Source organism: Terrapene carolina, unplaced genomic scaffold (genome assembly GCF_002925995.2).
Source record: "Terrapene carolina triunguis isolate 2854851 unplaced genomic scaffold, T_m_triunguis-2.0 Scaffold68, whole genome shotgun sequence".
NCBI classification, from domain to species: domain Eukaryota; kingdom Metazoa; phylum Chordata; order Testudines; family Emydidae; genus Terrapene; species Terrapene triunguis.
Genome location: NW_020664419.1, coordinates 81,561,797 through 81,576,018, shown reverse-complemented (window position 1 = coordinate 81,576,018; position 14,222 = coordinate 81,561,797). Strand labels below are relative to the sequence as shown.

Below are 14,222 nucleotides of genomic sequence, written 5' to 3'. Positions count from 1 at the left end.
AATATTGAAAAGAAAGGGAGAAGCTGTGACCAGTCTGGCTGGTCTCTTCTAGCTGATCTTCCTGTGCTCTCTGGGCTGAATTGCATGTTGCTGTGGGTCCAGGGCTGTCCTTAGCTGGCCAGGAGTTAGTTGTGGGGTATTGCATTGCTAGAGCAATGTTAGAGATCACACAATACGTCTGCACTCACACCAAGATAAAACACTTTCGCTCACATGCAATCCACAGGGCCATTTTCATGCATTCAGAGACATGCGCAAACAGCACTCACGTACTCACACAAGTGGAGATGTGCACAGACTTGTACACCCATTATTTATATGGTATGGATATGCTGGACTGATGCTTGAGATCACATATGCATACAATACACCCGCCCTTCACTCCTCCCACACCAAATATACACAACACTGCTAGCACTGGGTCTTTATTTACAGTGTCTGGTAGCCAGAAAGGCAGCAGGGACCCAGCACTGGGGTATGGATGTGGTAGAATATCAGAGATCACACACATACAGAAATACATATACACTGACACAAAATAGCTTCATATTAATTTCATTGAATCAGCGTCGCATCAGAGTCATTACTCATGTGTGGCGATCATTCTCGGATGTAAGATGCGCTCAGTGACAACTGCTTGTGGTTTTTTAAAGTACATAAAACCAAGAACATGGGAGGGGCATAAAACAAGGACAAAACTTCAAACTTTGCTACCCTGGCTCGGCTTTTTTCCCCCCAAGAGTTTCCTCAGTGCTCCACACATTTAAATCCTCCTCTTTAAGTCATTTTTTCATCCCTGCACTGAGATTCTGAAGTTCCTCGTGTATAGCTCGTTCTGCATGTGGGACTGAAAATGTACCTAGACCTAAGCCTTTTTCCTACTAATCTAAAGCTAGCTTCCAAGTCCTCTCTCCTACCCCTATCTTAGATACCTATATGGCCCCCTCCACCACAATATGTAAGCACTTCACAATATGCAAAGTATTGAGTTCACAATACCCCCGGGGGATAAGGAAGTGCTATTGTCCCCATTTTACAGATGGGGAACGGAGGCACAGAGGGGACAAGTGACTTGCCCAAAGTCACACAAGAAGTCTGGGGCAGAGCAGGGTCTAAGTGCTAGGCTAGTGCCCTAACCACTGGACCACCCATCTCTTCTACATCACTCTTTCATGAGTACCAATATATATTCCAACCGCAGACTCCTCCACAGCACTTGCTAACAGTGTATTGCTGTCTCATGAGACCTGCCACCTTCACACTGATACCCCAAGACACCTAACTATTGATATCTCTACCTATCGAATCCCCTGCCACATCTTACAACTGGAACATCCTTTTTGCATGAGGAACTGTCACTCTCCTCTACATATTTCAAGAGGCGAGTCCTCCTCTTTGGGGATTTGTTCCCCCCTTCCACTTTTTCCCCCTCCCATCCCGAGAGCTGTACTTGGTTTCCTGCAATCTACATGTTTTGTGCCTATTTGAATTCAGACAATTCTCTTCCTTTTTGATAGGGTGTTGCGCTGGCTGGTGAGTCAATAGGAGACTTTCCATCAGATACTAGCACTGACTTGCTTTGCCCTGTGGAATGCTTCCCTCTGGGTTGGAAGCCATTCTTTTTAACATTCTTAAACATTTTTTCTTCTTTAAATACAATTCTAAAAGTTTAAAATAACTCTATACAAATAAATAGGAAAAAATATATCACAATTTCCACTTTGTCCCACAGCACGTGGCAAAGAAAATATCTCTTTAAAAGGGATAGAGTACTTTTTGGGGCATAGCTCCTGCTGAGAGATTATGTGTGCTGTACTGCCATCTAGTGGACATAGTTTGTCACATCTCTGGCTACTTTAGTAGGAAATTTGTGGGTGCTAGATATATCAATAGATCTCACTCCCTTTACCTCTATGAGAAGAAGAATTCACAGGTTATTTACAACCAGGGAGCAAGACCAGGCAAGGAGTCTTTTGATCTAACTCCAGAACCATTCCTCTCTGCCATCATGGAGCAGCACCAGATAGGAGCCAAGGAAATTTGGGCAGATTAGCCTTTAATCCAGCATTTACCCTACCGGTCTTCCACTAAATGTAGGCTCTGGAGTCGTTCCTGTCATTTACCCTACAGACTAGATCTCCATCATGACCTCAAATTTTAGTTCAGTGCTGTAGGGAGGTAAAAGCATCAACTCCCTTTTAGGGACATGTTTGCTGTCATATTTAAATCAGAACCTTGTAACTTGTTCTCAGCTGTGGGGATGGGTGCCACAAATACTTGTAAAAATAACAGTAATAAAAATAGTGAATAATACAGCATCTCTAACCACACTTTTAGTTTTGGCTGTTTCAGCTGGATGATCCCTGGGGTTTGACAGTGATCCTGGCACTTGAGCTGGGGTTTCTTGTGTTGGAGGAAAGTTCTGCTCTAGATTCTAAGAGTTCACAGACTTCATCCATTGCTCTGATGCAGGACTCAAGGTTTTCAGCCAGTTTCTGGATTTTCGCCTTTAGCACAGCTTGGCTCACCTTTGTGACCTCCCTTGTGTACTCTGGCACAAGAAAGTTGCGCGAACCGTAGAATACCATGAAGCAGATGGAATTGTACAGCGAGATGGAAGCGTTTTTCTCTGACTGGAGCAACAGGGGGTCCATTGGGCCCTGTCCACGGTGGAGGAATTCTAGGCAGCTCAGGATTTCCCTCATCTGGTTCTGACAGTTCACTGCGATCTCCTGCACCCTTCTCAGTTCCCTGGAGTTAGAGAGCACTAAGGAGAGATCGGAAGTGACATTGACAGCCCCTCCGGCAGAGGCTACGCCCAGGCCCACAGCAGAAGCCAGGAGAGATGCTCCTAAAGTGGCAGGGCTCAAGGAGAGCCCTACGATGGCTGTGATTGCTCCTACTGCACTCAGGGAACTCCCAGTGATGTTTGCAATCAAGGATCGCCTGCGCAGCTTGTTGATGTTTCGTGCAATCTCGCGAAGCTTCCTGATCTGGCCATGCAGCCTGCTTCTCTGATTCAGCAGCAGCATTTGGAAGTGGCGTGTAGGGTCCAGTGCTGGAGGAAAGGTTATAGCATTTCTCTCCATGGCCCTGTCAGGAAATACAAACAGATGGGCTTTACTCAGCCAGTCAGTCTTAGGAGTGTGTGTTTGAGGATTGGTTCAAGGCCCTGTCTGCTATTTCAAGGTAGTGCAGGTACTAAGGAGGTGAATCCCAGACACCTGTTCCTTGATGGAGATCCTATGGGATTTATCCTGGGTCCTTTCTGTTTAAAGGTGGTGAATACAGAGACTGATGAGGTGAAGTCTAGAGGGATAATCCCTAGGACATGGATTCTCAGTGGAGGTTAGGTTCCCCATGGGGAGTTGCAAACATGTTTCAGGAGGGTCCTGCATCCTTCATCTTTTTCTTTAAGGTTAGTTGGGAGTCAGATCCTGAAACATTTTTCTATTGTCACTGTATGAAAAATGTTGAGAACCATGTTTCTAGGGTGAATTTGAATGGGAAGATAGTAGAATAAATGATTAAACAATCAATTTGTAAGCACCTAGAGGATAATAAGGTGATAAGTAATAGCCAACATGGATTTGTTAAGAACAAATCAGGCAAAACCAATTTAATTTCCTACTTTGACATGGTTACTGGCCTAGTGGATGGGGGGAAGCTGTAGACATGATATATCTTGATTTTAGTAAAGCTTTTGATACAGTCCCACATGACAGTCTTCAAATATGTTAAGGACTGTAATAATAGGGTGACCAGACGTCCCGATTTTATCGGGACTGTCCCGATATTTGCTTGTTCATTTGCTTGAACATCGGTCGGGACGTGGGGCAAACAAGCAATTTTGCCCTCCACTCCTGCACACAGGCGGAGCTCGGAAGGGCTCGCACCCCCATCCCCCCGCCCCGACTCCGCCCCCTCCTTCCCCCATTGGATCCCTCCCCAAATCCCCGCCCTGGCCCCGCCTCTTCCCCAAGCATGCCGCATTCCTCCTCCCTCCCAGGCTTGCGCTGATCAGCTGTATGGCGGCGCAAGCGCTGGAGGGAGGGGGTGACATCAGCGTGCGTGGCGCGGCCATGAAGAAGGTAGGGCCAGGCCGGGGATTTGAGGAGGACAAATTGCTTGTTTGTCCAGCGTCCTGAGCTGCGTGAAGGTGGGAGAGGCCGCGGGGTGCCCAGCCGGGCCGCCAGTGCCACGCCCAGACCCCGCGCCTGAGGGGCAGAGCTGCTGCTACCGGCCCCCTCCCCTAGGGTGGCTGGCGGCCCCCGTTCCTCGAGGGCTCCTGTGTCCCCGGCCCCTTTGCCCAGCTGTTGCACGTGCCGTGCCCTGCCCCGAACCCCCCGGGGCCGCAGCACAGGGACGGGCCACGGGCGGGTCGGCGCTACAGGCTGTTCTTGTACGTGGGGACAGACTTGCCCCATGCACAGGGCAACTTGGTGGGGTCACAGCGGCCGCAGGCTGAGCACGCCCCAGCCACTCACTTCCTAATCTCGGGGTGCTCTGTGCTGCAGGGCAGAGCTGCCACCTGCCTGAAATGCTGCTGTCTGAGTGGGTGGGATTGCACCAGCTGGGCACCTTCCCCTACGGGGAGAGGTGGAGATGAGGCGAGATGGTGCGGGGGGCGGGGCCCTCCAGCGGCTTTTTTTTTTTTTTGCTCTGCCGTCCCCCCCTCTCCCCGACTCCCGATATTTCACCTTTGTCATCTGGTCACCCTATGTAATAAAGAGGATGGTAATTGATTATTTTCCAGGTCCACTGGAGGTAGGACAAGACCTAATGGACTTATTCTGCAGCAACGGTGATTGAGGGTAGATATTAGGAAAATATTTCTAATTATAAGGCTAGTTAAGTCCTGTAATAGGCTTCCAAGGGAGGTTGTGGAATCCCTATCATTGGAGGTTTTTAAGAACATGCTGGACAAATACCTTTCAGGGATAGTCTAGGTTTACTTGGTACTGACTCAGTGTGGGGGATTGGACTTGGTGACCTCTTGAGATCCCTTCCAGCCCAACATTTCTATGTTCTCTTTTCAGGCTGTGAGCATTGTGTGATCATTACTGTGCTACTGGTGTCCTGTACTTAGCTTAAGGGAAAAGGGAAACAATCTAATGATAATGCCTAGCTCTTTATAAAGCACTTTTCATAGTTGATCTCAAATCGCTTTGCAAAGTATCATTATCCCCATTTTACAGATAGGTAAACTGAGGCACAGAATGAAATGACTTGCCCAAGGTCACATAGCAGCAGAGCTGGGAATAGAACCAGGTCTCCTGAATCCCAGTGCAGTGGCCCCACTGCCTCCCTAGCTAAAGCAATTTTGCAAAGGAGCTACAAATATGTGTACACTGCAGCCAGCGATGTGATTGCAGCATGTGTAGCTATCCCTGAGCTAGCTTTAATCTAGCAATGGTGAGTACCAATGGCAGTGAAGTTGTGGCAGGATGTACTTCAGCACAAGCTGTACAAATCTGCCCACGATCCTGGGTATTACTTGGGCCGCTAGTCCGTGCTGAAGTCTATGCTGCCGCGCCTTCACTGCTATTGGTACTTGCACTAGCTAGATTAAAGCTTGCTTGGGTATGTCTACACTACCTGCAATCACACCTCACACCTACAGTGCAAGGGGTTCTCAGGACAAATTATTTGGTGGCCTCAGAGTGTGGCCCCCAACTCTTGCTGCTCTCGTGCTTTTCCCTAAAATACTTAATTAGCATTAGGAAAAACAAAGACATATGCACTTATACATATCATTGTAATGTATTTATTGCTAGCTAGCAAGTCTGCTGTGACAAGTGGCATTAACAAACATACAAGTATCACTTGTCAGAGCAGATTTACTCTGCCCCAAGAAGTCTGGGGACAAATTAAGCCCTGGCTGGTGGGTCGGGGGAGGCAGCAGGGGCCAGGGGCGATGCGGGGGGGGTGGGGGTTGGCCAGGGGAGGCAGCGGGGGGCGGAGCCTAAAGCCCTGTGGCTGGAGCCCGAAGCCTTGCGGCCAGAGCCTGCCTTCCCTGCCATGCCTGGGCTGAAGCCCAAATCCTGAGCCCCACCACCCCTGGGAAGGTGAGGAACTCTCCGGCTGCCCAACTCTTTCTGGAAGCCCCAGCAACCAAGGCTGTCTATCCAGGAGCACCAGGGATGGGGAGGGGGCACTGGTTTCCCTCTCCCCCTCCCCCAATCACAGCCCAGGAGGCTGTGGCCACAAGAAAAGCCCCTGGTGGCCACATGCAGCCATGGTGGCCGCATTTGAGAAACACTGGAGACAGACCCTTAGAGGTTGCTTCCTGTCTGATACAACTTCATGTCGAAAGACAGGCAGCCACTAGAGTGCCAGAGGGTGAAAGATTTCTATGGCAAGGATCCTAACCCGCCCCAACTCTATAAGACACAGGTAACCAAATCAACGCATTAACACTATTCTCAATCACCGTTCCTGTCCCCTAAACTGGTACAGATGACAAGCACTGAGCCAAACATTTGTGCAGAACATAATCTGATCTGATAATAATATATAAGAAATCAATGCTGGTAGCCCCTGAATCATTTGTGCTACTGATTTTCTTGCTGAGAAAATGAACATTTTTCTAAAAAGAAAACTGCAGTCTCACAGACACTACTAGTAAAATAATAATTTTAAATATATCCCCCTCCATTCCAGGCTTCCCTGGGGTCTCTCCCAATTTACAGGGAGAACAGAATCTCCAGCCGCTCTCTCCCTCCCCTGGTTTTCAGAAAAAAAGTTCCCTATGTATTTAATTATTTAAATAGTAGTAATAATAATAATATAATTAATAATAGAGAAATGTCTGAAACAGACCAAAAATGTTTCTGGACAGAATACTCTTTCCTAATCAATGGTGCTGAAGGGGTCCCGAGGAATAATATTTCCAACTTACCTTTAGTTTCCAGCCAATCTCACCAAGGACAAATTTTATGCTGTTTCTGGATGAACCCAATTTATAGTTCCCACGAACCAATTGCTGCAGTGGGAATGCTTTGCCTCATAGTGGGAGTTTGCCATTTCCTGCCCCCCTCGTCCAGAAGGATGTGACACACTGGAAAGTGACCTGGAGACAGTGCAGCACACATCATGTTCAGGAAATGATCCCGTCAAATGAACATTGTGTGTTCGCTTTTCCTGAAGTGCAGAAAAAAAAATCAGACTATTCCTGGCTCTGAATGAGAGCAGTCATCCTCCTAGGGGAATCACTGCCCTTCCTCCCCTTTAAATAGCTAGTGACTTTATCCAGTACTACACCGATTGGGATGAGTGCTAGCCAGTCAGCTTGCTGGATGAGTGAACCCTCATGTGCGTGTAACAAATAAGGAATAAATAAAATACACTTTCAACCAATCCGTTTATTTGCTAAGCCTAGTGTACTTTTAAAAACTGAACTCTGATGGAGATCCTAGTCCAGGGGTGGGCAAACTTTTTGGCCTGAGGGCCACATCGGGGTTGCGAAACTGTATGGAGGGCTGGGTAAGGAAGGCTGTGCCTCCCCAAACAGCGTGCCCCCCGCCCCCTATCCACCCCCTCCCACTTGCCGCCCCCTGACTGCCCCTCTCAGAACCCCTGACCCATCCAACCCCCCCTGCTCCTTGTCCCCTAACTGTCCCCTCCTGGAATCCCCACCCCTAACTGCCCCCCAGAGATCCTACCCCCTATCCAACTTCCCCCTGCTCCCTGTCCCCTGACCGCCCCGTCCCGGGACTCCCTGCCCCTAACCGCCCCCCAGGACCTCACCCCCTATGCAACCCCCCCTCCTGTCCCCTGACCGCCCCCTCCCGGGACCCTTCCCCAGCCCCTTTCGGAATGTGGCCCTGCGAACATGGGTGGAGGACTCAGGAGGAGCAGGGGCAGTCGCACAGCCGGAGAGAAGCGGCGGTTTCCCCTTCAAAGCACCGCTTCTCTCCGGCCGGCTGCACGGCCGCCTGGTGCTCCTCCTGAGTCCTCCGGCCGCGTTCCCCGCACGCCCACCTGCTCCCCTGCCCCTGCAGTGCAGCCCCTCTCCCCCATGGGGGGTGCGCCGGTGCTGAGCTGCCTGAGTGCCCGGCCCTGGGGCCCCCTGTTGTTGGGGGGCCCCGTGCCAGGGCACCCTGTGTTCCCTTGTAAATCTCCCCCTGAGCTGCGCCGCCCGGCTGGAGCCAGCGACGCCACCGCACTGCCGGCATGGCGAGCTGAGGCTGTGGGGGAGGGGGGACAGCAGGGGAGGGGCCGGAGCCAGCCGGGAGCTCAGGGGCCAAGCAGGATGGCCCCATGGGCCGGATGTGGCCCGCGGGCCGTAGTTTGCCCACCTCTGTCCTTGTCCCTGACTGGCTGGAGCACACACACGACATGAAAGAATCACAAGCCTACACCAGGGAAGCTGTCATTGGTGGCGAGCAATCGGTGTAGCTGCACCAGTGCTGACTCTTGAGTGTAGACGGGATCATGCAGAGGTTTGTAGTGACTGAACTAATAGAGGTTTATCCCTTAACCTGACTTTGTTCTGTTTACAGTCCTTACCTGTCGCGTCATATTGAATTGAGGCTGTACACTCTCAGGGTAGGGTCTGTATTTATATTTCCCTTTGTTAGGTGCCTAACATGGTATAGGACGTTCAAATAATTTGTGCCCAGAAAGAAGGGGTGCATTTGCTGGATAATTAGTCATGATGAATTAGTCACCCAGCTCTAGTCCTAACACACCCTCTAGCCTGCCTTTACACAAGAAACATTGGCAAAGTCCAGGGTGTGCCCAGAGCAGTGCATGTTCCAAGAGAGGGTAGCCTCAGTGGTATTCTTTGTATTATTGACAGAGTCAGTAACCAAACCCCAAGTGTAAGCTTAAAATCTTCTTGTAATAGCCAGCTATCTACCTAGCACACAGGATGTCCTTTCAGTTAGTAGGCAGGTGGTCTCTCACCAGAAGTGTTATAAATAAGCAGAGCGGAGGATGTGTTTGTTGGTCTGAAGGTTTGCATGGCACTGAGGATGGGAGGATGGATGTGGCTGAGGAGATGGTGGAGAAGGCAGAACAAGCATTAAACAGCTACAGGTGACCCCTGCTGATAGTGTGTGTGTGTGTGTGGGTGGGGGGGGGAGACGGAGTGAGGGCAGCGGCTTCAGCAGTGTTACTAAGTGTGCTCAGTCCATGTGAGCATGCTCAGTACAAGCCAAGCAGCAAACGGAGGGGGGAGGACGCGTCTCCTCTGGACTATCACCATGTATATAACAATGTGCTGTTAAGGACAAATATACTGAAAGTACTGACCTAGATATCTGTGACTAAATGAACCCCAGCATGTTTCATTTGTAGAGCTGATTGGATTCCAGCCCCCACCAATGGAAACATTTGACTTTTCAAAAATCTCAAGACTGAAAAAAAAAAATTTTGATTGGCAAGTTTTGACCAGCCCTGTGCATTTGGTTTGCAACCTCTCTTGCAGAACCTAAAACTTGATGAGGACTGGTGTACTGCTCTGAGCACAGGGCTAGGAACCAGGAATGTCTGAGTGTTAATTCTGACTCTGTTGCCGGGGCCAAGTCAAGTATCCTCTTGGACTCATGTGCCTCCTCTGTAAAATCGTAAGAATATTTATCAACATCACCCAGGTGTTGTGAAGATTCATTAATTAGTATTTGTCACATGCTTTGAAGATGAAAAATGCCAGGTAAGTGCCAAAAATGTTTTGGTGGGGAAGAGAATGTGCACAAATGCAGCTGTGAATGGAATGTTGTGTTGGGGCTTCAAATACGTCACCAACTTCTGGAGCTTTGACAGGCAAAAAAGGGTGCGTTTTTCCATTGTATTTGCTCAATTGAATTAGTGTAACACAACTAAAAACCCTCTAAAATTCTTGTACAGCTACATGAGGAAAATGGTTGAGCTGTTTAAAACATGCTAGCTAATATCTTTTCAAAACCCAGGTCTGATCTACACTACAAAAGTTTGCTGGTATAACTATACAGGTATAACCTGCCTAGCATAGGTGTAGTTTATACCAGCAAAAGAGAGCTTTTGCCAATATGGCTTATATCTGTTTGTCGAACAAAATATGCTATGCTGGTTAAATGACTTTTTTGCAGGTATAATTGCATCGGCGCAAGGGCTTTTGCTGGTATCAAAATGTCATAAAAATCCACACCTCTAACTGGCATTATTACACTGGCAAAAGTTTTACATGTCTAGCTGGGGCAAGTTGTAGTTTTTAACACATTAACACAGCTTGAGATGTGTTAACCTGCCTTTTAATAAGCATTATCAGGGTTTTCAGCTGTGGTGAGCTGACGTGATTGAACAAGCATGACTGGCAACACATTATCTTTGCCTATGAAGACAGGGCCTTCTAGCCGACAGGAGACTATTTTCCGTAAACCACGGAGGATGATTACAGCTCTAGTATCACCATCATCCCAATGGACAGTGAAGCAATTTCAGCTGATTTGTGGTTGATCTTGTCAGCAGCATTCCTCCCCGTGGGACTGTGAGCATGGAAAAAATGGCTGCTTTCACAACTCCTTGTGGCCTTGTCTAGGAAAAAAGGTGCTTTTTCAATCATTTGAGCCACCAGTTTTAACTGTGCCTATGTTGGTGCTAAGTGGGGTTTTCAGTTGAGCTAACTGGATTGAACCCCCCCCACACACTCTCTTTCCCTAGTGTAGACAAAGCCATAGAGGCCCAGCAGTAAAACACAGGGCAAGTAGCAGGGGGAGGTCGATTGGACAGTACCTTACATGGCCAGCTGTCCCCCTCCCCCAACTATAAATGAGGCAGAGAGAACGACAGATTATTGTTTTTTGCATGAGCCTGGCTGTAACACTCCCACTCTCCCTCACTCCTTTTGGTGGCCAGGTGGGAGCCAGAGGCAGCAATCTGTCAGAGACAAGCACAGAACCCTTAGGAGTAACTGACTGCTTCCTAGAGCCAGGAAGGATATTTTTGCTAGGGTGTTCCCCACCACAATTTAGTCTAGCGTGGAGGGTTCTTCCCCCCGCCCCCCAACAAGAATGCATGTTTTATGCCTTCCTGGGAGGACTGACCAGTTCAGTTATTCAAGGGATTTCACAGGAATTTTCCATCACTTTTTGTTCTCTGTCAAGCAGCCCTTGGAGGAGCTGCAGATCACTCGGTTAAGCTACGGTTTGGCGACTTGAGGGCTAGTCGTTTGGTATTTTTCTCTTGCAAGCAGCAGGGCAGAAGGTCATGGCTGTATGGGAAAGTGACACAGGACCAAGCAGCACCCCTCTGGTGCGGGGAGCCCCACCAAGCAGGATCTCCCACATCTGTATTACCTAGTTGTGTGCCAGTGCCAGGGATCATAGATTCATGAGGTTGTTAGCCTCACAGTGATGGGCTGCCCTGAATAGGAGGTCACATGTAGGCACTGGGAATTCAGCTAATAGAGCTGGTCACTGGGATATGATTGACAGACCAGCTATTCCCACCCCCATGACCTTTTGCACATCCATCCAGTTGGCTAGAGCTAAACTGTTACCTATAAAGGTCATTGCAAATCTTTGCACCACAAATCTGCATAGACTTTAGATACAAGATTGGCATTAACATGTGTGAGCATGGAACTAAGCTGTCTATAAGGGCTTTGCCATCTCTAATTTCTATCTTGTAAAAAAAAACACCCATAAATTTCTAGAGTTTTCCACTCTATTCCTTGTTCTGTTTTATTTCTTGTGCACACGTAGGAGAAATGAAACAAAGAATGTCAGAAGCCCTTTCATTCACATTACACTCCAGTTACAGTTTGGATGGCACAATCACATTTCCCGTACACTTATATGATAATGATTTCCAGTCAAAAATATTTCCCTTGGGAAATGAGTGGTCCAGGTAAACATTCTGGATAATGGAGGGTGATAAGACACGGTCCCACATATAAAGGTCACTTATTTCTCCCACAAAGCTTTGGGCCTTCTCAAAGCTGCCCCAGAATGTGTCCGGATCTTGCCCCAACATGACAATGCCCTGTGGTTGGATCCTATGCCCTGGTCTCAGCACTTTTCTTAAGCTCCTTTTACCATTTACCCAAAAGGCTGTGAGACCAGATTTGGATTCCCAGGTCACACACATGTGACTCCCAAAGGTGCTGAGTTTGGGGAGAGTGAAGTGCACTCCAGGACCACTCAGGTACAAACTAAAGGTGCCATTAAACTCTTGCCACACATTGAGTTCGTCATAGTACTTGGTGCGGTAGGAGAAAAGAATGATTTCCCGATTGGGCGGTAACTCTGAGGCCACTTTCATGCAAAGTGTGAATGCTCCAAGACTCAAGGGCTGTGCTGGAGACAGGACAACATAGCTAGTGTCTGTTTCTTCTGGGAAAATAAAGGCTTTGCCAAGGAGACCTAGGACAGAAATCATAGCTAGTTATAATCACACCTATCCCACAGCAACTGCAATTCTTCCATCACCTGACCCTCTTTGAGGAATGAATGGGTTTGATCAGAATAAGATCAGGAAAGAAGACAGAATGTGAGTAAGACAACATGTCCTCCACAAACATGTGTCCACCTTTCAAACTCAGTGTGTGATACCAGCTGAAGAGAAAAGGATTTAATTTTCAGGATGGGATTTCATTCATTCTCACTGTTTATCCGACTCTTGCAACAGTCTCCTCGGTTTGTTAGTGCAACAGAGAAGATTTTATGCTCTGATTTCAAATCCAGCCTCCACCAGGGTGACCATTCTTTACGTGTGTGGGTACACTGTCCCATCAAAGCGTTGGCAGATAAAGAGCCATCGTTAGCATTCTGAGCCTTATAGGAGTACATATATATGCTGGACTGGGAGGCAATACCATGTGGTGCTACATTTGGGACTGGAAAGAAAGACAGTTGGTTGTGAAATTACTACAGGTGCAGTACCAGGGAGACTAGTAGCTTCATCAAGGTAATCAGCCCAAGAACACATAAGAGTTAATGCCAAGAGATACAAAATGCAACTCTTTAATGGCAAAATAAGGAAACAGCCAAAGATCTACACATTTTATTGAAAGAAATACTCCCATGCCCACAGCTGCAAAATAAAGTAGATTAAACCAGTCAAGATCTAGCCTATCATAGTCATAAGGCAGAGGCCTACTTCAGCTATCTCCTGATCCTTATTTATCCGGTCTCTAATATTGAGGGACAGCTGGCAAATGCCATGCCACATGGTTACTGTCACATGCTCAGTACAAGCCAAGCAGCAAAACTGGGTGGGGGTGGCCGACCCTGCCCGCTCTCCTCTTTCCCCCCCCATGTGCCAGGCTCACCATGTAAACACTCTCTGATGGACTGGGCAGCATAATCCGACGCTGTCTGCCATGCCTGGTTGGTTTACTAATGGGTAAGGCTGCGAGTTTGTCACGGAGGTCATGGCTCCGTGACTTTCTGGGACCTCTGTGACTTCTGCAGCAGCCAGGTGATGTGACTGGCCAGGGGGCCGCCTGCGCCAGCTGCACCGACTATTGCTGGGGCAGTCTTGGGCCACCCCCTCCCCAGCAGCAGCAGGAGTTTCGGTGTGGGAGAGGACTCAGGGCTGGGGTTTGGGGCGCGGGAGGGGGTGGGGGCTCTGGGTGGTGCTTACCTTGGGCAGCTCCCCAGATGCAATGACATGTCCCTCCCTCAGCTCCTAGCTCCACGCGCTGCCTGCCCCGCAGCTCCCATTGGCTGGTTTCCATGTCCCTAGGAGCTGAGGAAGGGACATGTTGCCGCTTCCGGGGAGCTGCGAGGAGCCGGGTAGGAAGCCTGCCAGCCCCGCCAATCCCCCTCCAGCATCAGCAGGGACCCTGCCAGCACCAGCGGCGGTCCCGGGCTGCCCCCGCCAGAGCAGCTGTTGTGACCCCGGACTGCCCCCCCCCCCGCCCCCGGGGCACCCCCGGGCTGCCCCCCTGGCGCCTGTGGTGCCCCTTGGGCTCCCCCCCTACGAGCACCCACAGCACCCCCACGCTACCCCCTCCCCCAAGATTTAGTCAGGGGTATATGGTACAAGTCCTGGACAGGTCACAGGCTGTGAATTTTTGTTTACTGCCTGTGACCTCCATGACTTTTACTAAAAATACCCGTGACTATAACGAAGCCTTACTAATGAGTCTTGGCAGTCTCTCTGTGGCCATACAAGCTAGAAAGCAAACTGTTCAACCTGGCCAGGAACACGGGGTGAAATTCTGACCCTATTGAAGTGAATGGGAAGTTTGACATTGACTTCAATAGGGCTAGGATTTCAGCCAGGGTGAAGAG

General features: G+C 49.1%; 3 protein-coding genes across 3 annotated transcripts in view; all 3 read right to left on the bottom strand.

The window, feature by feature from the left end:
* Window positions 1-2,019: 2,019 nt before the first annotated feature.
* On the bottom strand, window positions 2,020-7,467 carry APOLD1 (apolipoprotein L domain containing 1). The gene is made up of 2 exons (XM_024193883.3): window positions 6,902-7,467; window positions 2,020-3,093 (listed from the first exon to the last, which is right to left on the bottom strand). The coding sequence occupies exon 2, from the start codon at window positions 3,087-3,089 to the stop codon at window positions 2,349-2,351; it is 741 nt and encodes a 246-aa protein (XP_024049651.1). The 5' UTR covers window positions 3,090-3,093; window positions 6,902-7,467; the 3' UTR covers window positions 2,020-2,348.
* Window positions 7,468-11,627: 4,160 nt separating this feature from the next.
* LOC112125418 (pentraxin fusion protein-like) lies at window positions 11,628-12,569 on the bottom strand. Its single transcript, XM_026648886.2, has one exon. It carries the CDS (start codon window positions 12,361-12,363, stop codon window positions 11,740-11,742), a length of 624 nt encoding a protein of 207 aa, XP_026504671.1. The 5' UTR covers window positions 12,364-12,569; the 3' UTR covers window positions 11,628-11,739.
* Window positions 12,570-12,575: 6 nt separating this feature from the next.
* Window positions 12,576-14,222, bottom strand: part of LOC112102530 — a 15,450-nt gene continuing 13,803 nt past the window's right edge. The window contains exon 9 of the mRNA XM_026648952.2: window positions 12,576-12,820. Coding sequence (XP_026504737.1) covers window positions 12,576-12,820 — 245 coding nt within the window. The remainder of the gene's footprint in view (window positions 12,821-14,222) is intronic.